The sequence below is a fragment of the Phyllobates terribilis genome, unplaced genomic scaffold (assembly GCF_046119375.1).
Source record: "Phyllobates terribilis strain yellow unplaced genomic scaffold, ASM4611937v1 Scaffold_12__6_contigs__length_324123572, whole genome shotgun sequence".
Lineage (NCBI taxonomy): Eukaryota > Metazoa > Chordata > Amphibia > Anura > Dendrobatidae > Phyllobates > Phyllobates terribilis.
Genome location: NW_027362772.1, coordinates 397,664 through 423,349, shown reverse-complemented (window position 1 = coordinate 423,349; position 25,686 = coordinate 397,664). Strand labels below are relative to the sequence as shown.

The 25,686-nt window shown below is 47.5% G+C and overlaps 1 protein-coding gene across 1 annotated transcript; it reads right to left on the bottom strand.

Moving 5' to 3' along the window:
- Positions 1-4,067: 4,067 nt before the first annotated feature.
- Positions 4,068-24,623, bottom strand: LOC141171860 (uncharacterized). The gene is made up of 7 exons (XM_073655488.1): positions 24,540-24,623; positions 10,264-10,413; positions 9,955-10,134; positions 9,748-9,871; positions 9,568-9,665; positions 9,278-9,368; positions 4,068-6,855 (listed from the first exon to the last, which is right to left on the bottom strand). Exons 2-7 carry the CDS (start codon positions 10,339-10,341, stop codon positions 4,979-4,981), a joined length of 2,448 nt encoding a protein of 815 aa, XP_073511589.1. The 5' UTR covers positions 10,342-10,413; positions 24,540-24,623; the 3' UTR covers positions 4,068-4,978.
- Between the last annotated feature and the right edge of the window lie 1,063 nt (positions 24,624-25,686).

Here is a 25,686-nt window from a genome sequence, read left to right as displayed (position 1 = left end):
CACCTTCCCTGCCGGGGGGTTTTGGGAGCCTGGTGCTGCAGCTATTTTTGCCGGCGCCCCTGCCCCAGATAAGCCCGTGGGCACAGAGGACACCGGCAGGCAGGCACCACCTCCATTTTTAGCCACAACTGTGGCACCACTGCTCCCAGCAGCTGCCGGCGCTAAGCCCCGCCCCTTTTCGGGTGAAGCCACGCCCACTTGTGCGGGATTTACCCGCGAGGCCACGCCCCCCGCACCAGGCAGCACAGTGGGGGCCCCAGAGGCCACTCCCACCGGTGCCGTGGATGACAGGGAGGCCACGCCCCCCACACCAGGCAGCACGGTGGGGGCCCCGGAGGCCACTCCCACCGGTGCCGTGGGTGACAGGGAGGCCACGCCCCCCGCACCAGGCAGCACAGTGGGGGCCCCAGAGGCCACTCCCACCGGTGCCGTGGATGACAGGGAGGCCACGCCCCCCACACCAGGCAGCACGGCGGGGGCCCCAGAGGCCACTCCCACCGGTGCCTTTGGTGACAGGGAGGCCACGCCCCCCGCACCAGGCAGCACGGTGGGGGCCCCAGAGGCCACTCCCACTGGCGCTGTGGACGGCTGGGAGGCCACACCCCCCGAAGCCGGCCGCGCAGGGACCCCCGAAGCTGACCCGGAGCCGGGTCTACTCACAGGGGCCCCTGGACCAGCGGCACCAGCTCTCAGGGGCATAGCACCCCCTACCGTCACACCCGTTGCCACAAAAAGCCTGGCCACCCCAGCTCCGGTGGCCGGCCCCAGGCTAGGCCACTCCCCCTCGGCACCCAGCGGCGGTGGAGCCCCCCGCGCTGACCCATTACTGGGCCCCTGCGCAGGGGGCCCCGACCTCGCCACGGATTTTGCCAGGGGAGCAAGCCCCACCTTTCGTTTATGAGCCGGCTCTGCCGGAGCCGCAGGCCCCGCGCCCTTCACCTTACCAGGTCTCTGGGTCCCTGAAAGTGATCCAGATTTAGTGGATCCGTGCGTGAGGGACCCAGACACCCCAGCACACGCCGCCGGAGATGCGGCCCCGGCTGTCGGTGCACCGCCGGCAGCGCAGGAGGCAGCGGCGGATGTACACGCCGCCCCCCGCACGCCAGCAGGCGCACCAGGTGCCAGGCCAGACCCCCCTTTTACAGGGGATCCAGCCCGAGCACCTCCACTGATGACTCCCACCATCGGGCCGCCCTCCGCGCCATGCTCCATATCAGACACCTTGGACCCACTGCCTCCATTACCACAAACAGAGGCAGCGCTCTGCGTGCCATGGCCTATGTTCTCCCCGCTCCCTCGCTGTGGACCCACAACAGAGTCCAAGCCGGGGTGGGTAGCGGGTGCCGCACAACGGGACAGGGGGGCCCCAGAGAGGGGGACATACACAAATTTGTGTGCAACAGTTGTTTTTCTCTTTTTTTTTGCTTTTCTCTTCATCCCCCTCACGGGTGCCTCATCCTCGCAGATCTCATCCCCGAACGTAAGCTGACCAAAACGTATCGGGGACTCGATCTGCTGGATCTGCTGCATGATAAGGCAGCCCCCCTCACTGCTACTGCTCCCATCCTCCTCATCCTCCCCCTCGCTCCCGCTGCCCTCTGAAGGGCTAGAATCCGACGGGAGAGCCATCTGCTCAGGGGCTATCCCGCTATACGATGCCTGGAGATCACTTACCAGGCCACCAGGCGGTGGGTAGGGTGCGACCTCCTCCACGCATACCTCTTCTTCCTCCTCCTCCACCGCCTGGCCGGGGCCCTGCGACCCCTCCAGAGCCCCACCGGTCATGGCTCTGAACCGGCTATCATTCTGCAGCTTTTCCTTAAATGGTCCGCTGCCCGCCATGATGGTGTTCCTGCGGTCCTCCAGGTCCTGTATGGCCCGCTTGATCTTCCGGACCGCGGCGGATAGCTCAGGCTTCTTACTGCCAGAGGCCCTCACGGACCTCTCCTGAGCCACCCTCAACTCCCCCCAGAGGGAACTCAGCTTCTTTGTGGCGTCCTCATACTCGCAGAGGTGTGCATGTATACGGGAGGCATAGGTGACGGTTGCCTCCCTCGACGCCTTGGTACCCCAATCAGGGGGCACCGCTGCAGCACCTCCGCTCATACTCGACCCACCTCCGGAGGGAGGAGCCGCCGCGGTCATAGCCTCGGGGGTCCTCCGGGTCCTCATGCCGGACCCCTTGCTGTCTTGGCCAGATCTTGTGGCCTTAGCCGGCTTGGTGTTTCTCCCACCCCCCGCCAGCTTGGACCGGGAGGTGGGAGCCGGGGGCCCAGCCCCGGAGGCCAGTCCCACCACAAGCTTTCCTTCCTGGGAAGGGGGCAGACAAAAAGTCCCAGATGGAAAAAAAAAACCTCCCTTCCCAGGAGCTCTCTCCAAACGCAGCCACACAGTCCAGACAGCACACGGCACACAGCTCACTGCAGGCTCCACCTCCACCACTTCCTGTAGGGAACTGCAACAGGCTGAACTGGAATGGATCCTCTTGCTATGTGCACTGCAGTCTGCTATATACCCTGCCTGCCTAGCATGGGGGCGCTAGGTCTGATATAGACCTGATGACCCTGTGTGGCCAGCCAATCACTGTAATGCCACAACCAACATGGCTGCGGCTTTACAGTGTGTGGCAGACAATCCCTGCATGTTGATTGGCACTCTAAAGAGCGCCAAACATGCAGGGAGGGGACCCGAGCTCCCACCGTGGAACCCTGGATATACTCGGCGAGCGCCGAGCAGTGAGATGCTCGGGCGAGCAGTTGCGAGCAGTGAGATGCTCGGGCGAGCAGTGAGATGCTCGGGCGAGCAGTTGCGAGCATGCTGGCTCATCACTTGTTACGGTTCATTACAACATTCAACTCTAAAGCTACAGAATTACATGACTGTCTTAACAAATCAAGGCCCATCTTAATGGCTGACCCCATAATGGCAAAATATCTACCAGAGAGACAGCAAATCACCTTCAGAAAGGCAAAACATCTCCGTGATCATCTTATGAGAAGCCACTATTATCCTACCACTCCCCCTAATTTTTTTTGAAAAGACCACCTCCAGTAAATGGATGTGTACCATGTGGTTGATCTGTGGCGTGTCCTAATGTCGAACATGCTAACTCTTTCAGAGATTCCCAGGGCTCTAGGACCTATTACATCACCAAACAGATAACTTGTACCTCTAAAGCGGTGGTCTATTATGCGACATGCCGCTGTCCTAAAATCTATGGAAGGCTCACAACTAGATAACTTAAGGCAAGAATATGTGAACACGTCCTAGGTATTGAAGCGGCGGTAAATGAAACCGATATTTCCGGTGACTACCTCTTGAAGCTCATCAAGAGAATGCCAAGAGTGTGCAAAGCAGTCATCAAAGCAAAAGGTGGCTACTTTGAAGAACCTAGAATATAAGACATATTTTCAGTTGTTTCACACTTTTTTTGTTAAGTATATAATTCCACATGTGTTAATTTATAGTTTTGATGCCTTCAGTGTGAATGTACAATTTTCATAGTCATGAAAATACAGAAAATCTTTAAATGAGGTGTGTCCAAACTTTTGGTCTGCACTGTATTTACATCAGAAAAGAATCATGTTAATTTGTCTCATGCTCTTCATTAGTGCTCCTCCATTGTTTTACTATTAACTGTCTCTGTTTCTGCGATTCATATTTTTTTCCTGTATAAATTATAATTAATAACATTTTGTAATTTTTTCACTATTATATGGGACTCTGACTTGAAGTTTTTTCCTCTTGTTTCTTATGTATGGAGGAGCATGTGGGGCCCATTATACTGTATACTGGTTGGCCCACGACTTTGTCAAAGTTTTCATGTTGTGAGTTTTACATTCCTAATGTAGAATCAGTCTGGGTAAATGTACATGGACGTGGCAATAATGGAAAGCTGCTAACTGGAGTTTGCTACAAGCCTCCTAATATAGCTGAACACGTAGAGGATGAAATGCTGCAACAAGTTAAAAAGGCAACAAAAACAAGTCATGGTGAAAAGTGTTGGATCCCTTGAAATTGTTCCAGAAAATGAAGTAATTCTCCCAGAAAATTATTGCAATTACATGTTTTGTTCTACACGTTTATTTCCTTTGCGTGTATTGGAACAACACAAGAAAACAGAGAAAAAAAGGCAAATTAAACATAATCTTGCACAAAATAGGCTGGAAAAAATTGTTGGCACCTTGCCTAAATTGTGGGTAAACAACTTTGTTTCAAGTGAATGTGAAGCTTGTTCAAACGCAATTGTGGCAAGTAACAGGTGTGGGCAATATGAAAATCACAACTAAAACCAGATAAAAAAGGGAGAAGTTGATTCAATCTTTGCATTGTGTGCATATGTGTGCCACACTAAGCATGGAGAAAACAGAAAGAGGAGACGAGAACTGTCTGAGGATTTGAGAACCAAAATTGTTGAAAAATATCAACAATTTCAAGGTTATAAGTCCATCTTTAGGGATCCGCATGTTCCTTTGTCCAAGGTGCGCAGCATAATCAATAAATTTACAACCCATATAGTTAAATATGGTGGAGGTTCAAATGTGTTTTGGGGTGGTTTCGCTGCCTCTGGCACTAGGTGCCTTGACTGTGTGCAAGGCCTCATGAAATCTGAAGATTAGTAAAGGATTTTGGGTCACAATTTAGTGCCTAGTGTCAGAAAGCTGGGTTTGTGTCCTAGGTCATGGGTCTTCATACTTTACTTTCCCCTTGTTGATAGTGTGTTGCAGCCTCCCCTCTGGTTCCTCAGGAGGTATAAGAAACTCCTCAACGGCTTATTAGGGAGTTAGGTCTGTGGTGGTGTTTTTAGTTGTGCAGCTAGGGCCTTACTTGTCTGTACAGAGACTAGTTGGGTGTAGTTGTGGCATTCTCCCCTGTGTGGGTTCTCTGGTGGTTATTAAGATGCGCTTTCTGGTTAAAATATTTCCCACAATCTGAACATGAAAAAGGCTTCTCCCCTGTGTGAATTCTATGATGTTTATTAACATGTGATTTCTGTACAAAACATTTCCGGCTTCTCCCCTGTGTGGGTTCTCTGGAGCTTATCAAAATCAGATTTGTGGTTAAAACATTTTCCATATTCTGAACACAGAAAAGGCTTCACCCCTGTGTGAGTTCTCTGATGTTTGATAAGAGTTGATTTCGCAGTAAAACATTTCCCACATTCTGAACATGTAAAAGGCTTCTCCCCTGTGTGAGTTTTGTGATGTTTGATAAGAGTTGATTTCGCTGTAAAACGTTTCCCACATTCTGAACATGAAAATGGCTTCTCTCCTGTGTGAGTTCTCTGGTGTACAATAAGAGTTGATTTCTCTGTAAAACATTTTCCACATTCTGAACATGGAAAAGGCTTGTCTCCTGTGTGAGTTCTCTGATGTGTGATAAGCTTTGATTTCTTTGCAAAACATTTCCCACATTCTGAACAAGAAAATGGCTTCTCCCCTGTGTGAGTTCTCTGATGTGCAATAAGAGTTGATTTCTCTGTAAAACATTTCCCACATTCTGAACATGAAAAAGGCTTCTCACCTGTGTGAGTTTTGTGATGCTTGATAAGATTTGATTTCTCTGTAAAATATTTCCCACATTCTGAACATGAAAATGGCTTGTCCCCTGTGTGAGTTCTCTGATGTGCAATAAGAGTTGATTTCTCTGTAAAATATTTCACACATTCTGAACAAGAAACAGGCTTCTCACCTGTGTGAGTTCTCTGATGTTTGATAAAAGTTGATTTCTCTGTAAAACATTTCCCACATTCTGAACATGAAAAAGGCTTCTCCCCTGTGTGAGTTCTCTGGTGTTTGATAAGAGTTGATTTCTCTGTAAAACATTTCCCACATTCTGAACATGTAAAAGGCTTCTCACCTGTGTGAGTTTTGTGATGCTTGATAAGATTTGATTTCTCTGTAAAATATTTCCCACATTCTGAACATGAAAATGGCTTCTCCCCTGTGTGAGTTCTCTGGTGTGCAATAAGAGTTGATTTCGCTGTAAAATATTTCACACATTCTGAACATGAAAATGGCTTCTCCCCTGTGTGAGTTTTGTGATGCTTGATAAGATTTGATTTCTTTGCAAAACACTTCCCACATTCTGAACAAGAAAATGGCTTCTCCCCAGTGTGAGTTTTCTGATGTGCAATAAGAGTTGATTTCGCTGTAAAATATTTCACACATTCTGAACATGAAAATGGCTTCTCCCCTGTGTGAGTCCTCTGGTGCTTAAGAAAACTAGATTTCTGGTTAAAACATTTTCCACATTCTGAACATGGAAAAGGCTTTTCCACTGTGTGAGTTCTCTGGTGCTTAAGAAAACTAGATTTCTGGTTAAAACATTTCCCACAATCTGAACATGAAAAAGGCTTTTCCACTGTGTGAGTTCTCTGGTGTTTGATAAGAGTGGATTTCTCTGTAAAACATTTCCCACATTCTGAACAGGAAAATGATTTCTCTCCTGTGTGAGTTACCTCATGCCTAAAAAGATCTGATTTCTGATTAAAACATTTCCCACACTTGGAGCAAGAAAATCTATTCTTCACTGTGTGAATTTTTTGATGTTTAAGAAAAGACTTTTTGAGAGGAAAACTATTTCCATATTCTGAATGTGAAAATGGCTTTTTTGCTTTAGTATCAGTTTGTTTTTTAATGCTTATTTTGTGACTATGATTTTCCTTAGTACTCGGTAATGAATCAGAAGACAGGACCTGTTTCAAAGGATCAGATGACAGATCTTTGCTGTGAAGGGATGATGGGATATCTGGGGAAATGTCATTCACTTCAATTGTATCCTGTGGGATCTGAAAACTGTCTGATTTGAAAATTGAAGATGTCAGCTGTCTCTCTGATCTCCGGGTACAGTCATCTGCCAAGAATAAAACCAATTATTATTTTTTAATAAAAAATCCTTGAATTTTATATTTTTGAACATTTCTACTTAAACTGTCAGTAAATAAAGGCAAGTTCTATAAAAAAAAAATCACTTATTCACCAGGACCATCTAATAGAAAACCTCATAGGATGAACCAGTAGAGCGTCGTGTTCAGCTGTTTGTTCATTCTGCCTCCCAAATATGGAGTAAAAGGCGCAGGCTCTGTACAGCCACTAAGATTAGGGTGAATGGGACCAGTAGTACCATCCAGTCTGGCAGTATGGGTGTGTGTGCTGTCCAGCTGGAGTAATCTGCTCCCTACTTCAGCCATTTGGAAAGCACCGCACCCTACTAAAGCTGGAAGCATATTGCCGGAAGCTGCCAGATCCAGCCTTGTTCTCCTCTGGTTCAGGCCTCTGTGCTCAGCTCCCGGCTTGTGTATTTGTTTCCTGGTGTGACCTCGGCCCGTTTACTGACTACTCGTGTCTTCTGATCTTGTATTTTCTCTGCCCTCCAGGTTCTGATCCGGCTACCTGACTATTCTTCTTCCCATCTCACTCCACAGAACAGCAGGTAACACCGTGGTCCAAACCTAGGGGTCTCTGTGTAAGTCCAGATCCATATAGAGGGGTTAAAGGGTGATGAGCAAAGTAATTTGTGAAATCTGTAAATGGAGTAGATAGTGACAAGTCAGTTTGTGGTGGCCATCTTTTGAGCTGCCAGGTGACCATGAACAGTGCCCCCAATACATTGCGTCTGCGAACTATTCCAGGAAAATCTGCATTCCTAATAGCTAAATGGCGCTCCTTCCCTTCTTACCCTGCCATGTGCCCAGACAGCAGTGTACAACCGTATATAGGGGATTGTCAGATTCAAGAGAAGTTGGAAAATAATTTGTAAGGTCCATTTGTTTCCTATTATCCTTTGTGAAGAATTCCAAAATTATCACCACATAAAGTGACAAAACGTCAGATTTGAAAAATGGGGCCTGATTAGGAACAAAAAACTGTCTGCGGGAAGGGGTTAAATCAGAGGATTACTGAAGTCAAAAACTGTGAGTATAGACAATAAAACATCTACTGAAATGATCAAACTCAACAGTCTCCATCAAAGAAAAATGAGTAACTAGTGGAGAAACCTCTCTGGGGTAATTAGAGTCTGGGGCTCGGTGGCTCTTGGCAATCTAAACTATTGTAAGGGACAATATTTTCTATCACATGAGTGTCAAGAAGAAATATTAGACATTTAAAGTGAAGTTTTTTACAATACTGCAGAGCTGAGGGGTCTTAAATTTAGATCTCTGGCATTTGGAAGAGGCAATGGAGATCTTTTTGAAAGACTACCAGGGTGTTAAAGACTCACATAAGTGAGGCCAGCCGATCCCACCACAATCAGACTATCATACAGAATGAACTTGTAAAAAAAAGAATATATAAACATGTAACATCCCCAACAACAACGTATGTATGAAGGGAGAAATCCAACACTAAACCGGAGATGCACTCATTTATGGTGGACCATTGGAGGTATGATGAGTCCAGACCAGAAGAGTAGAGAAAGTATTAGTGCCCCCATTTCAGGAGAGATTGTGCAGGAATCTGAATTCTTTAGGATTGAAAACATAATGGAATTTATGATGTGGAGTGAATCCATGAAACCAGGGCTCGAGCCATGCCACCACGCCATGCCACCACATCTCCTGCCGGTGTGATTAGATGTATATTACAGCCATCAGCCACGCACAGCTTAGAGACATATCACCGCACAGGTGTAATGGTATTTATGTAGTTTATCAAGATCCTGTTTGAAGTTAGTTGGTTTAAAAAGAAATTGAAAAGTCAGGATAAAGGGAAACTCCGTTGTTATTGTACAGAAATTCACACTTGGCCCTCACTGCACATTTAATGTTGTCGATCATAAAAGAGAAGTTTGGCCAGAAAGACTGGACCTGGTCTTGTAGGCACCATACGAGCACATTCAGCAGCACAGAAGGGAGAGAAGGTAGATTCATCCAATAAGATATCAGGGATCTAGGAAGCCAACAGCATCATTACCCTCCGCTTTCTCTTACAGGTCCATCAGAATATTTTTCTTCAAGTGATTTTCTCACTTGTCAGCACTTTCTACGTACGCTGTCATTTGGCTTTGTAGTTTACAGATCTGGGCAGGTAACGGTCAGCATCTACTAATCCCAGGGGGTAGGTGGATCCTCCAGGTTGTAAGTTCTATAGAAAAGGTCTTTCACAATTACACAAAGTAAATTGAATATTTTCGGATGGAGAAAAATGTTGTGGTCTAGTGGGAAAATGGTGATCACACGATTGTGATACGGCCGGACTACACGACTGATAAAGCAGCCACAGCCGGTGAGTGAGAAGAATCTGTGACTTCTCAGAGTTTAGTGGTCACTACTCACCTGGGTAGTCATATGTAGGAATCTGCTCCTTACACCGCTCATCACCCCTCACATATGTCTCTGTAGTATTAATATGGATCAGATCTTCACCCTGAAACAAATATTATAAAAGTCACAGACAGATGGAGAAGTCCCATCTATGATCAGCTCTAATCCTGCCATCTCCACCGTTCTCATTACACAAGTATAAACCATAATAATACTGGTGGATAAAACAAGACTGAGCACAAGACCTTCACAGCCGTCTACACATCATAGGGGAGATCTCATGACACCATCTCTCCATCTACCTGATGATCCTGAGGAACATTGGGGTCTTCTTGTTTACGGTCCTGTGGAAGAAGAGGACGGGGACATCTCTCTGGTGTTGTCCTCTTACTGGATAGATCTGGAGGAAACACATACAGGACTGAATTCATTCTTTACATAGAGATAATTATAGGTCGTGTGTATTTAGTCCGGTCTATTACCTAGTGATGTGAGGGGCTGGGGAACCTCCATCATGACGTCCTTGTACAGATCTTTGTGTCCTTCTAAATACTCCCACTCCTCCATGGAGAAATAGACGGCGACATCCTGACACCTTATAGGAACCTGACACATACAATGATACCGTCATCCCCCCGATCCCTCCATAGCGTTACTGTATAATGTCCCAGCATTCCCAGCAGTGTCACCTCTCCAGTCAGCAGCTCAATCATCTTGTAGGTGAGTTCTAGGATCTTCTGGTCATTGATGTCCTCAAGCATCAGGGGGTGAGGTGGAAGCCCTGTGATTGGGCTCAGGGGTCTTCCCCATCCCTCAGACACAGGGTCCTGACGGCGTTCACTAGAGGTCTTCTTCACTACTGTGTAATCCTGGTTATGGAGAGACTCATTAATAAATCTCTCTACAGACATTTCCAGAGTCCTCACTTCTCCAGTTCTGTCCATCTGTTATTCCCATAGATAAGAATGATGTAATGTGACGTCATCAGAATCTCTCACCTCTCCAGTAAGCCGGAAGAGGATCTCTAGGGTGAGGTGTAATATCCTCTCCACCATCTTGTCTCTGTCCATATGCATCTTTGACGGGTAAATCAGGAAAATTCTCTTCTATGGAAGATCTTCACTGAGAGGATTCGGTATTGTAGAGACCTGAATTAGAAGAAGATGAGCCAATGTAACATCATAAAAATTCTGTGTAATAATACAATTACTTTAGATAATAAGGGAAACATATGAGGAGATTTATTATTTTACAGTATGTAGCTTTCTTCTTTATAACTACTAATAAAACCTATATATTTTATGCTATAGACAACAAGCAGTTTCTTCCTCGGAGTCGGCAGCTGAATACGTTTCACATAGACTCATCTTCCATAACGCTAATTCTCGTCTCATTTACCGACACTGGAATACTGCAGGAGATATTCATTACACGTGACATTAGAAATAACTACTTCATGATGAGGATGAAATCTTCATATTCTACCACAGCTCTTGAAACATATTTGGCCAGAGTCCGTCACTGACTACATCACCACTGGCCGTCTGTATGAATGTTTCCCATCTTCCCCGGACTGTAATCTTCTATCACGTTAGATCTCATGTCTGATTTACACACAGAAATTTGAGACTTTTATAAAAGCTTTTTTATTTGCACAAACATCGCAGACAGAAATTATTTGATGCCAAAGTCTCCATGTACAGTGTTTTATGGGGTTTATTTCTGCCCTTATATTACAAGAAAAAAACAGAAAAAAAAGATATTAACATGTTTCAAAAGAAAATTGGCACCAACAATTCCTGTAAAAAGAAAAAAACATGCAAAAAGCATAGGATACATTTTGTTATTTTTCAATATGTTAAACATTTGTTTTAACCCCTTTCCGACGACATCAGTAATAGTACGTAGCTGTGACCTGGGACTTATGGACCAGCTATGTACTTTTAAGCATAATGCGATCGCGCCCGCACACAAGCGGTGCAGGGCAATCGCTGCCGGGTGTCAGCTGATTGTCACAGCTGACACCCGGTGATATATGCAGGGAGCAGTCCCGCACCGCTCCCAGCACATTAACTCCCACACTGCTGCAATCGAAATTGATCGCAGCATTGCAGGGGCAAGGAGGGAGGTAAGTGCTGGTACTCACCTCCTCTGTGGCCCCCAGCGATGTCTGCGGTGGCTCCCGGATGTTGTCATGATGACCCGATGTCGCCATGACAGCATCCGGGTCACCAGGAAGTTACGTTGGTCATACGCAGTGCTGACAGGCTGCATGACATAGGGAGCTGCTGCTCTCTATGCTATACAGTCGATCAGGCTGCAAAAAGTGAAAGTCCCATAGTGGGACAATGTGTAAAAGTAAAAAAAAGGGTAGGAAAGTGAAAATATAAAAAAAAAATGAAAAAAATAATCCCCAAAAAATAAAAATATATTGTACCCATAATATTTATTTATTATGAAAAAAAAACAATAAAAGTACACATATTTGGTATCACCGCATCCGGAACGACCTGACCTATAAAACTGTCCCACTAGTTAACCCATTTAGTGAACACGGTAAAAAAAAATAAAAATGAAGCAACGTCATCTTGTCCCGCAAAAAACAAGCCCCATCATCCGAAAAAATAAAAAAGTTATAGCTCTCAGAATAAAGCGATACAAAAAAAATATTTTTTCTAGAAAATAGTTTTAATTGTGTAAAAGCGCCAAAACATAAAAAAAATAAAAATGTGATACCGCTGTAAACTTACTGACCCGTAGAATAAAGCTGCCTTATCAATTTTACCAAATGCGGCGCGGCATAAAAAAAAAACAATTCCGGAATTGCTGTTTTTTGTTTATTCTGCCTCCCAAGAATCGGAATAGAAAGCGATCAAAAAATTCCACATGCCCGAAAATGGTACCAATAAAAACGCCAACTTGTCCCACAAAAAACAAGCTGTCACATAACTCTGTCGGCCAAAATATCGAAAAATTACAGCTCTCAAAATATGGAGATGCAAACACTAGTCTTTGCAAAAAAAAGCGTCTTTTAGTGTGTGACAGCTGTCTATCATAAAAACCCGATATGAATCTGGTATCGCTGTAATCACACCAACCCAAAGAATAAAGTCATCTAATCAGTTATACCGCACGAGGAACGGCGTAAAAAAATAAACTCTAGAGTTAGGATTGTGCTAGGGTTAGGGCTGTATTAGGGTTGGGATTTTTTCAAAGGTAAAGAAAAAAAAATGATGATGATAGGGCGACCAATGTTGAGCGCAAGTGCTCGCTACTTGAGTTTGCATCAGGTGCTCGGGAATGCACTGAGTATCGCGGGTGCTCGAGTGACATGCTCGAGTCTCTGCTCCATATGTTTCGCAGCCCAAAAAAACGTTGCTGGGATCGCCTGCCATGCACGAGCGATCCCCGCATGTTTTTTGGGGTTTCTAACAACCGTGAAACATGCGGGGCAGGGACTCGAGCACCCGCGATACATGATGCATACCCGAGTACCCGATGCAAACTTAAGTAGCGAGCACTTGCGCTCAAGACTAATGACAACTTATTCAATATGATGACCTAATGTTATCAAATTCTGTGTCGTACCTCTGGGTTCAAAATGTACACTATACCCCTTGATAAAATCTTTGAGGGGTCTAGTTTTCAACATGGAGTCAATTGTGGAGGGTTTCCACTATTTAGGCACATCAGGGGCTCCCGAAATACGACATGGCGTCCGCTGTAGATTCCAGACAATTTTGTGTTCAAAAAGTCACACAGTGCTCCTTCCCTTCTGAACCCCGACGTGCGCCCAAACACTGTATTCTCCCCACATATGGGGTATTGGCATACTCAGAAGAAATTGAAAACAGTTTTTAGGTTCCATTTTGTCCTCTTACCCTTTTGAAAATTAAAAATTTGGGGCTAAACGATCATTTTTGTGGAAAAAGTTACATTTTTTTATTTTCACGGCTCCATGTTATAAACTTCTGTGAAGCACCTGGGGGTTCAAGGTGCTCAGCACACATCTTGGTAAGTTCCCTGAGGAAACACAGTGGTGTAGATAGAAATCACAGGTCCCACAGCAATAGCTGTAATTGCCCCCCCCAACCTCAAAAGGAAAATATATACATGTACTGTATATTTGTATTTGGCAGTGTCATAGCTCCTGACTCTGCACATCTCATGCTGTCGTTGTACTTGGCAGGCCTGGGCCAGATGGTATGGAGATGAATAAGAGAAGCCAAAGTCCAAAAATAAACTTTTCTTTATTTAACAAGACGTTGATGAGAAGTATATACATCAGATAGCAGGCACAACACTTTATGAATGCGTCTTCTGCACTATGCAGAGTCAAGAATTTTCCGGTTACATGTAGTGGCACATAAGTTTTGTTACAAGCTAGAACAGTCCATAAAATCATTATTGAGCAAGATGTGCACACGATCAGGAGCCGCTGTGGGTTTGACGCTGCGTGCCGCTGTGGGTTTGACACAGTGGCCAGATGTTACAGCATAGTGGATGGGATTTGTAGAAATCCCATGTCCACTATGCGTCTCCGTGCACCTGCGGATCACCCGCGGACACTGACATGCGGCGCATCTTTCCAGACCACAGCATGTCAATTTCTCTTGCGGAGTCGCTAGTCTCTGCAAGAGAAATTAGATCACTACAATGGATTGAATGCGGCGAATCCGAATGGTTCATTGAACACATGCGGATTCACCTGCGTTCATATAATGCATGCGCAAATTCATGTGAGGCTATGTGCCCACGATGCAGAAATGAAGCAGAAAATTTCTGCATCTCCCTGGCAGAAAAAACGCATGCAGATTGTGCATGCGTTTTTCCTGCCAAATACATGCAGATGTGAACAGTTCTTCACTTGCATTTCCGCATGCGGGTTGACAAGCGCTTTCCAAGCGATTTTAGCATCACCTGGAAAGTGCTTGACAACATGGTCACACTATATAAATCCATGCAACCGGCATGGATTTATATAGTGTGCCCGTAAAGAATGTTACCTTCTGATGACCCCCGGAGTCTTGCTTCGCTCCGTTCTGGCAGCCGGGAGATCGCTGTGCACTGCACTAGGACCTGCCGTCACATAACTATGACGTCAGCGCAGGTCCTACAGTCCTTCGCGATCTGCCGGCAAAGGAGGACGAGTGCAGCGCGGGCCGCCAGAAGGTGAATATAATCTTTATTTTTTATTTTATTCTTTTTTTTACCGGTTCTATGGTACCCGGGTCTGGAGGAGAGTCTCCTCTCCTCCAGACCTGGGTAACATCTGCTCATCGAACCGTGTGATATCCGCTTGTGTAGATGCAGTGGTGCGGATGTCACGCGGTCCAATGCAAGTCAATGGCGGCGATTACACTACGTGTCCGCAAAATTAATGGACATGCTGCTGATTTTTGAGCGCAGCATAAACGCTGCGGAAAAATCCGCAGCATGGGCATTGAAATTGCGGCTTGTCATTGGGGACCATGAGGGGCGGATTACCAAGCGTTTTTTAAGCGTTTACGCTGCGGAAATTCCACTGCACAAACGCTTGCAAAACGCATAGTGGGCACACAGCCTGAAGAACGCTTCAAATCCGCTTGTCCCTGGCAAGAAAAACGCATGTACAATCCGCATGTACAATCTGCATGAGTTTTTTCTGCCAGGGAGATGCAGAAACGCTCAGGAAAAAATCCGGAGCATTTCTGCATCGTGGGCACTTAGCCTAATACTATCAAAGTTCATGTGATGAGGGCCACACACTTCTTGCTGAGGCACTGCATCTTCAGCTCTCCATAGGAGAACTCGTGTCCTAGTTTGAAAACACTGTAGCCTCCTGTCTACTATAGACAATTGTTTCCTTAAATTCTATTTGTCTAAGATAAGGAATCCTTACTTAACTTAATCCCGTTTAATTAGGACTTCTGCTCCCCCTTGGCAAAGTTCCCAACCGTTTAAGTAGGCCTCCTGGCCTGAGCTAAATACCTCGCCCTGCTCTTTGTCTCCGCTATGCTCCCTGCCTGTAATCAGGATTCCCACTGCCATTATATCTTAGCTTTCCTTTAGAACATGCTATCTCATGTCTCCTTCCTGGCACACAACACCATATCAATTCAAGTCTGCAACCAGATAGACCAAAAGTCCGTATTTCTCACTTACTTATCTTTATGTGACTCATCACCAGGAAATTGTTCTCCTGTGTACCCATGTAGCTCAGTATGAGGGCTCCCACACAGTATGATGGCCTCCCCCACAGACCCTCACAATATGATGGCACCCACAGATCCCCCACAGCATGATGACCAACACTGTATGATGGCACCCACAGCCCCCCCAATATGATGCCCCCACAGCCCCTCACACAGTATTACGGCCACCACAGCCTGCTACACAAAATGAGGACCCCCACTCAGTATGGAAGCCCTTACAGTCCATCACAGCCCCCCCCCTGCTCCGGTCTGTGCAGTGTGAGTACTGAGGCTCCATACTACAGGTGGGATGTAGTGATGCCATAGAGCCTGTGTGCACGGAGTCTCAGAATCACAGACGAAGGCTGAAGGTTGGATCAAACAATTCACTTATTGAGAATCTCTATAAGCTAGAAGAAAAAATCCACTAAATAAATAATATTTACTGACCGAGGTGGACTAACTATGCTAAAAAGTAACTTTTATTAGAATGTATTAAAAATATACATATCTCCACCGTATTTAACATGCAGTCTATCCAATCTGAACCTTATAGATGGGTGAGATTTGGATACTGTAATGCACACGCCCGGGCTGAGCGGCGTGTGCATGTGATAGTAGTGATTCCACTGGACCGTGCGGAGAGTGAATGCCTGGAGGGGCGTAACTAGGTATTCACCCGATCCGACCAGGGTCACACGACGGCATACGACGCCAGTGCCCCAAGGAGGAACCGAGCAGAGGGACCAGGTGCTACTCCAGGACAGACCCCGGACACGACTGTTGACCCACACAGGGGAATACAGGAACAGACTGGTTAGGCTGGCACACAGACTGGTGGGAATAGGCAGGCACGACTGGTATGCAGGCAGGCGGGTATGCAGGCAGGCGGGTATGCAGGCAGGGGGGTACAGGCAAGCACGGCTAGAGTGTAGACAGGGAGGCACTAGCAGGTAGGAACACAGGCGGGACAGAACCCAGTACACACTGGGACTCAGGAACAGAACCACAGATGTGGCGGACAAACACAGCAGAGTGAGGCCGCCCAGAGAGGTGAGCGAGAGCAGGGCAGGACAAGACCGCCTGGAGCGGTGAGCAAGAGTAGAGCAGGACAAGGCCACCTGGAGCGGTGAGCAAAGGGTCAGAGCTGAGCGAGACTGCCGGAGCAGTGAGCAAGGAGTCAGAGCAGGACGAGACCGCCTGGAGCAGTGAGCAAAGGAGTCAGAGCGGAGCGAGACTGCCGGAGCAGTGAGCAAAGGAGTCAGAGCGGAGCGAGACTGCCGGAGCAGTGAGCAAAGGAGTCAGAGCGGAGCGAGACTGCCGGAGCAGTGAGGTAAAGGAAGAGAGCAGAACGAGACAGCCGGAGCAGTGAGAAAGAGGGAGCAGAGCGAGACTGCAGGAGCAGTGAGGTAAAGGAAGAGAGCAGAACGAGACTGCCGGAGCAGTGAGGAAGAGGGAGCAGAGCGAGACTGCAGGAGCAGTGAGGTAAAGGAAGAGAGCAGAACGAGACTGCCAGAGCAGTGAGAAAGAGGGAGCAGAGCGGGCTAGAACCGCCAGAGCGGTGAGCAAAGGAGTCAGAGCAGGCTAGAACCGCCGGAGCGGTGAGCAAAGGAGTCAGAGCAGGCTAGAACCGCCGGAGCGGTGAGCAAAGGAGTCAGAGCAGGCTAGAACCGCTGGAGCGGTGAGCAAGGGAGTCAGAGCAAGCTAGAACCGCCGGAGCGGTGAGCAAAGGAGTCAGAGCAGGCTAGAACCGCCGGAGCGGTGAGCAAGGGAGTCAGAGCAAGCTAGAACCGCCGGAGCGGTGAGCAAGGCAGAGCAGGGGGGACAGGGCTCTGTTCACACGGAACAGACAGGAAGGGAAAGGCAGAGCCAGATACCCACAGGGTACTTGCAGTGAAGTAGCGAGTGGACCACAAACTCACAAACGGGAGTACAGAGACAACAAGCAGGAGCTAGGTACGAGTTCAGACTCTGCAGAAAAAGGAAAGGAACGGACATAGAGGCAAAACAGGTAAAGGAAAGGAGAGAGTTCAGACTGGAACGGAGTGTACGGAAGAGACCGACACTGCAGCGGGATACAGGAGCGGGTCTGGGAATACGGCCCCCAGAGGGGCGGGACGAACAGGCAAGGAGCGTGTACAGACAGGACAGACAAGATACAGGAGCGGGTCTAGGTAATCGGCCCCTAGAAGGCAGGAGGAACAGGCTAGGAGCGTGTTCAGACAGGACAGACAAGATACAGGAGCGGGTCTAGGTAATCGGCCCCTAGAAGGCGGGAGGAACAGGCTAGGAGCGTGTTCAGACAGGCCTGGAAATACAGCCTCCAGGATAGGCAGACAAGAGAACACAGAACGGGACCTGGCACCTTCAGAGTGCAAGCACACACTGAATGAAACACAATGCTCAGGCAGGGATTGATATATATACCAGGTGACAGACAGCAATAGGCTGAGGACGCACAAGGGGTGTGGCCCACAGCAGGTACAAAAAGCAGGAAGTGATCGGGCGCCGCCCTTAAGCAGCAGAAACAGACACAAACAGACAGCATGGAGGAAAGCCAGAGAGACATTCTGGACTGGAGATCAAGTGCGCGCTCTTGCACAGTGGGAGATGGGCCACTATGCAAGGTCGCCGCCAGGTATGTTACAGATACTAATAATAAAAATAATAAATGGTATATTATTATTCTATAGGCGAGTATTGCCGTGCTTTATTAGCTCCATCCCAGAACATTGGTAATCAGAGATCGTTCAAACTTGTGCACATTAATCAATTAGAAACAATTCCAACGTGCATATTCATCTTCACGGCACATGGAAACATTCCCCATATACATACAGTACAGACCAAAAGTTTGGACACACCTTCTCATTTAAAGATTTTTCTGTATTTTCTTGACTATGAAAATTGTACATTCACACTGAAGGCATCAAAACTATGAATTAACACATGTGGAATTATATACTTAACAAAAAAGTGTGAAACAACTGAAAATATGTCTTATATTCTAGGTTCTTCAAAGTAGCCACCTTTTGCTTTGATGACTGCTTTGCACACTCTTGGCATTCTCTTGATGAGCTTCAAGAGGTAGTCACCGGAAATGGTTTTCCAACAATCTTGAAGGAGTACCCAGAGATGCTTAGCACTTGTTGGCCCTTTTGCCTTCACTCTGCAGTCCAGCTCACCCCAAACCATCACGATTGGGTTCAGGTCTGGTGACTGTGGAGGCCAGGTCATCTGGCGTAGCACCCCATCACTCACCTACTTGGTCAAATAGCCCTTACACAGTCTGGAGGTGTGTTTGGGGTCATTGTGCTGTTGAAAAATAAATGATGGTCCAACTAAACGCAAACCGGAGGGAATAGCATGCCGCTGCAAGATGCTGTGGTAGCCATGCTGGTTCAGTATGCCTTCAATTTTGAATAAATCCCCAACAGTGTCACCAGCAAAGCCCCCCCCACACCATCACACCTCTTCTCCATGCTTCACGGTTGGAACCAGGCATGTAGGGTCCATCCGTTCACCTTTTCTGCGTCGCACAAAGACTCGGTGGTAGGAACCAAAGTTCTCAAATTTGGGCTCATCAGACCAAAGCACAGATTTCCACTGATCTAATGTCCATTCCTTGTGTTATTTAGCCCAAACAAGTCTCTTCTGCTTGTTGCCTGTCCTAAGCAGTGGTTTCCTAGCAGCTATTTTACCATGAAGGCCTGCTGCACAAAGTCTCCTCTTAACAGTTGTTGTAGAGATGTGTCTGCTGCTAGAACGCTGTGTGGCATTGACCTGGTCTCTAATCTGAGCTGCTGTTAACCTGTGATTTCTGAGGCTGGTGACTCGGATAAACTTATCGTCAGAAGCAGAGGTGACTCTTGGTCTTCCTTTCCTGGGGCGGTCCTCATGTGAGCCAGTTTCTTTGTAGCGCTTGATGGTTTTTGCAACTGCACTTGGGGACACTTTCAAAGTTTTCCCAATTTTTCGGACTGACTGATCTTCACTTCTTACAGTAATGATGGCCACTCGTTTTTCTTTACTTAGCTGCTTTTTTCTTGCCATAATACAAATTCTAACAGTCTATTCAGTAGGACTATCAGCTGTGTATCCACCAGACTTCTGCACAACACAACTGATGGTCCCAACCCCATTTATAAGGCAAGAAATCCCACTTATTAAACCTGACAGGGCACATCTGTGAAGTGAAAACCATTTCCGTTGACTACCTCTTGAAGCTCATCAAGAGAATGCCAAGAGTGTGCAAAGCAGTCATCAAAGCAAAAGGTGGCTACTTTGAAGAACCTAGAATATAAGACATATTTTCAGTTGTTTCACACTTTTTTGTTAAGTATATAATTCCACATGTGTTAATTCATAGTTTTGATGCCTTCAGTGTGAAAGTACAATTTTCATAGTCAAGAAAATACAGAAAAATCTTTAAATGAGGTGTGTCCAAACTTTTGGTCTGTACTGTATATCCCACAATCATCCCTTATTATTGCACTTTGCCCTCAATTCCAGCCCTGAACACTCAGCGAGCGCCAGTCACTATTCATGTGGATGACGAGTTCTTGTTGATCTATTGCTACTTGTCCCTTCAATAGATTTCATTATAAATGTTTATTACCTACAGAGGCTCAATAATCCCCACAGAAGGGTTAACCCCTAATACAGAAATTCCTCACACGGCTGATACCTTGTGCTGCTCTCCTTGTAGCTCCCGGTATATTCAGTCGTTTTGTTACTCAGCTGCATCCGCCAATCACAGTTACTGAGATGCAGATATCTCCTGCTGAGATCCAGGCGATCACTGTGTCCCCCCATATTGTACTACAGTATTCACATTGAGGTATTCGGGGGTCTTTATTACTGAGATGCAGATATCTCCTGCTGAGCTGCAGGTGATCACTGTGTCCCCCCATATTGTACTACAGTATTCACATTGAGGTATTCGGAGGTCTTTATTACTGAGATGCAGATATCTCCTGCTGAGCTCCAGGCGATCACTGTGTCCCCCCATATTGTACTATAGTATTCACATTGAGGTATCCGGGGGTCTATGTTACTGAGATGCAGATATCCCCTGCTGAGCTCCAGGCGATCACTGTGTCCCCCCATATTGTACTACAGTATTCACATTGAGGTATTCGGGGGTCTTTATTACTGAGATGCAGATATCTCCTGCTGATCTCCAGGCGATCACTGTGTCCCCCCATATTGTACTACAGTATTCACATTGAGGTATCCGGGGGTCTATGTTACTGAGATGCAGATATCTCCTGCTGAGATCCAGGCGATCACTGTGTCCCCCCATATTGTACTACAGTATTCACATTGAGGTATTCGGGGGTCTTTATTACTGAGATGCAGATATCTCCTGCTGAGCTGCAGGTGATCACTGTGTCCCCCCATATTGTACTACAGTATTTACATTGAGGTATTCGGGGGTCTTTATTACTGAGATGCAGATATCTCCTGCTGAGCTCCAGGCGATCACTGTGTCCCCCCATATTGTACTACAGTATTCACATTGAGGTATCCGGGAGTCTATGTTACTGAGATGCAGATATCCCCTGCTGAGCTCCAGGCGATCACTGTGTCCCCCCATATTGTACTACAGTATTCACATTGAGGTATTCGGAGGTCTTTATTACTGAGATGCAGATATCTCCTGCTGAGCTCCAGGCGATCACTGTGTCCCCCCATATTGTACTATAGTATTCACATTGAGGTATCCGGGGGTCTATGTTACTGAGATGCAGATATCCCCTGCTGAGCTCCAGGCGATCACTGTGTCCCCCCATATTGTACTACAGTATTCACATTGAGGTATTCGGGGGTCTTTATTACTGAGATGCAGATATCTCCTGCTGATCTCCAGGCGATCACTGTGTCCCCCCATATTGTACTACAGTATTCACATTGAGGTATCCGGGGGTCTATGTTACTGAGATGCAGATATCTCCTGCTGAGATCCAGGCGATCACTGTGTCCCCCCATATTGTACTACAGTATTCACATTGAGGTATTCGGGGGTCTTTATTACTGAGATGCAGATATCTCCTGCTGAGCTGCAGGTGATCACTGTGTCCCCCCATATTGTACTACAGTATTTACATTGAGGTATTCGGGGGTCTTTATTACTGAGATGCAGATATCTCCTGCTGAGCTCCAGGCGATCACTGTGTCCCCCCATATTGTACTACAGTATTCACATTGAGGTATCCGGGAGTCTATGTTACTGAGATGCAGATATCCCCTGCTGAGCTCCAGGCGATCACTGTGTCCCCCCATATTGTACTACAGTATTCACATTGAGGTATTCGGTGGTCTTTATTACTGAGATGCAGATATCTCCTGCTGAGCTCCAGGCGATCACTGTGTCCCCCCATATTGTACTACAGTATTCACATTGAGGTATCCGGCGGTCTATGTTACTGAGATGCAGATATCCCCTGCTGAGCTCCAGGCGATCTCTGTGTCCCCCCATATTGTACTACAGTATTCACATTGAGGTATTCAGGGGTCTTTATTACTGAGATGCAGATATCTCCTGCTGAGCTCCAGGCGATCACTGTGTCCCCCCATATTGTACTACAGTATTCACATTGAGGTATCCGGGGGTCTATGTTACTGAGATGCAGATATGCCCTGCTGAGCTCCAGGCGATCACTGTGTCCCCCCATATTGTACTACAGTATTCACATTGAGGTATCCGGGGGTCTATGCTACTGAGATGCAGATACAGTGGTGGCCAAAAGTATTGGCACCCCTGCAATTCTGTCAGATAATACTCAGTTTCTTCCTGAAAATGATTGCAATCACAAATTCTTTGGTTTTATTATCTTCATTTAATTTGCTTGCAAGGAAAAAACACAAAAGAGAATGAAGCAAAAATCAAATCATTGATCATTTCACACAAAACTCCAAAAATGGGCCAGACAAAAGTATTGGCACCCTCAGCCTAATACTTGGCTGCACAACCTTTAGCCAAAATAACTGCGAACAACTGCTTCCGGTAACCATCAATGAGTTTCTTACAATGCTCTGCTGGAATTGTAGACCATTCTTCTTTGGCAAACTGCTACAGGTCCCTGATATTTGAAGGGTGCCTTCTCCAAACTGCCATTTTGAGATCTCTCCACAGGTGTTCTATGGGATTCAGGTCTGGACTCATTGCTGGCCACCTTAGAAGTCTCCAGTGCTTTCTCTAAAACCATTTTATTGTGCTTTTGGAAGTGTGTTTTGGGTCATTGTCCTGCTGGAAGACCCATGACCTCTGAGGGAGACCCAGCTTTCTCACACTGGGCCCTACATTATGCTGCAAAATTTGTTGGTAGTCTTCAGACTTCATAATGCCGTGCACACGGTCAAGCAGTCCAGTGCCAGAGGCAGCAAAGCAACCCCAAAACATCAGGGAACCTCCGCCATGTTTGACTGTAGGGACCGTGTTCTTTTCTTTGAATGCCTCTTTTTTTTTCCTGTACACTCTATGTTGATGCTTTTTCCCAAAAAGCTCTACTTTTGTCTCATCTGACCAGAGAACATTCTTCCAAAACGTTTTAGGCTTTCTCAGGTAAGTTTTGGCAAACTCCAGCCTGGCTTTTTTATGTCTCGGGGTAAGAAGTGGGGTCTTCCTGGGTATCCTACCATACAGTCCCTTTTCATTCAGATGCCGACGGATAGTACGGGTTGACAATGTTGTACCCTCGGACTGCAGGGCAGCTTGAACTTGTTTGGATGTTAGTCGAGGTTCTTTATCCACCATCCGCACAATCTTGCGTTGAAATCTCTCGTCAATTTTTCTTTTCCGTCCACATCTAGGGTGGTTAGCCACAGTGCCATGGGCTTTAAACTTCTTGATGACACTGCGGACAGAAGACACAGGAAGATTCAGGTCTTTGGAGATGGACTTGTAGCCTTGAGATTGCTCATGCTTCCTCACAATTTGGTTTCTCAAGTCCTCAGACAGTTTTTGGTCTTCTTTCTTTTCTCCATGCTCAATGTGGTACACACAAGGACACAGGACAGAGGTTGAGGCAACTTTAATCCATGTTAACTGGCTGCAAGTGTGATTTAGTTATTGCCAACACCTGTTAGGTGCCACAGGTAAGTTACAGGTGCTGTTAATTACACGAATTAGAGAAGCATCACATGATTTTTCAAACAGTGCCAATACTTTTGTCCACCCCCTTTTTTAGGTTTGGTGTGGAATTATATCCAATTTGGCTTTAGGACAATTCTTTTTGTGTTTTTTCATTGAAGACAAATTAAATGAAGAGAATAATACCAAAGAATTTGTGACTGCAATCATTTTCAGGAAGAAACTGAGTATTATCTGACAGAATTACAGGGGTGCCAATACTTTTGGCCACCACTGTATCTCCTGCTGAGCTCCAGGCGATCACTGTGTCCCCCCATATTGTACTACAGTATTCACATTGAGGTATCCGGGGGTCTATGTTACCGAGATGCAGATATCCCCTGCTGAGCTCCAGGCGATCACTGTGTCCCCCCATATTGTACTACAGTATTCACATTGAGGTATCCGAGGGTCTATGTTACTGAGATGCAGATATCCCCTGCTGAGCTCCAGGCGATCACTGTGTCCCCCCATATTGTACTACAGTAATCACATTGAGGTATCCGGGGGTCTATGTTACTGAGCTCGCTGACCTGTGCTCAGTCACCTCAGCGTGTTTCACCCACGGGCACATCATGAGGTTTATGTTATTACTCATATGTCAATTAGCTGCTATAACATTATTCATTCAGTACCGAGCTCTGACTCCCTACGATGTGAGGGGCGCAGGGCGGCTCTGAGGCCGGGCATTTATAGAGAAACCCCCCACCTCCTCTCTGTGAGGGGCATTCACTCCGGCCTCAGGTACTGCCCTACGTGTCTACGGTTTATAGGCTGCAGATGACGGATTCACCCCTGTCCTTCATCCTGCAGTCGTCAGAAGGGACCTAATGTGGACAGGAACCAGTGAAGCCACATTCTGTCCACAGCTGTTACCTCACTGTTCACACCACACAGAGACCCCCAAAGAGCCTCCTTGCTGAAGGGGTTAATGCCCCCTGCGCCCAGTAATGGGGTCTCCACATACCTCCACCTGCAGAGCCGCCACCACATATATGGCTGTTGTGTGCGCACAGGACCTGTGATGAGGTCACAGGAGGGGAGGAGTCAGGGGTCACATGATCAGGGGCCTCAGTGGATGCAGGACTCTGCTGTGCTGGTTGTCATGGTGCTGGATGAGCTGAAGTTTATGTGTGGGGTCAGGAGAGGTTTACAGTGTGGATGTAGCAGAGCCGCGTGTGTACGAGGTGTACGGAGCGGAGCCGCGTGTGTACGAGGTGTACGGAGCAGAGCCGCGCGTGTACGAGGTGTACTGAGCGGACCCGTGTGTGTACGAGGTGTACGGAGCAGAGCCGTGTGTGTACGAGGTGTACGGAGCGGAGCCGTGTGTGTACGAGGTGTACGGAGCAGAGCCGCGCGTGTACGAGGTGTACGGAGCAGAGCCGTGTGTGTACGAGGTGTACGGAGCAGAGCCGTGTGTGTACGAGGTGTACGGAGCAGAGCCGTGTGTGTACGAGGTGTACGGAGCAGAGCCGCGTGTGTATGAGGCGTACGGAGCAGAGCCGCGCATGTACGAGATGTACGGAGCGGAGCCGCGCGTGTACGAGGTGTACGGAGCGGAGCCGTGCGTGTACGAGGTGTACGGAGCGGAGGTGTGCGTGTACGAGGTGTACGGAGCGGAGCCGTGCGTGTACGAGGTGTACGGAGCGGAGCCGCGCGTGTACGAGGTGTACGGAGCGGAGCCGCGCGTGTACGAGGTGTACGGAGCGGAGCCGCGCGTGTACGAGGTGTACTGAGCGGAGCCGCGCGTGTACGAGGCGTACGGAGCGGAGCCGCGCGTGTACGAGGCGTACGGAGCGGAGCCGCGCGTGTACGAGGCGTACGGAGCGGAGCCGCGCGTGTACGAGGCGTACGGAGCGGAGCCGCGCGTGTACGAGGCGTACGGAGCGGAGCCGCGCGTGTACGAGGCGTACGGAGCGGAGCCGCGCGTGTACGAGGCGTACGGAGCGGAGCCGCGCTTGTACGAGGCGTACGGAGCGGAGCCGCGCGTGTTCGAGGCGTACGGAGCGGAGCCGCGCGTGTACGAGGCGTACGGAGCGGAGCCGCGCGTGTACGAGGCGTACGGAGCGGAGCCGCGCGTGTACGAGGCGTACGGAGCGGAGCCGCGCGTATAC

Excerpts from the sequence above, each read along its gene's own strand:
- LOC141171860 (XM_073655488.1), bottom strand. The coding sequence starts at position 10,341 with ATGCATATGGACAGAGACAAGATGGTGGAGAGGATATTACACCTCACC. Across the intron at positions 9,369-9,567 it reads ATGTTCCTCAGGATCATCAG|GGTGAAGATCTGATCCATAT; the intron begins GTAGATGGAGAG and ends TATTTGTTTCAG. Across the intron at positions 6,856-9,277 it reads TCCTACATATGACTACCCAG|ATGACTGTACCCGGAGATCA; the intron begins GTGAGTAGTGAC and ends TATTCTTGGCAG.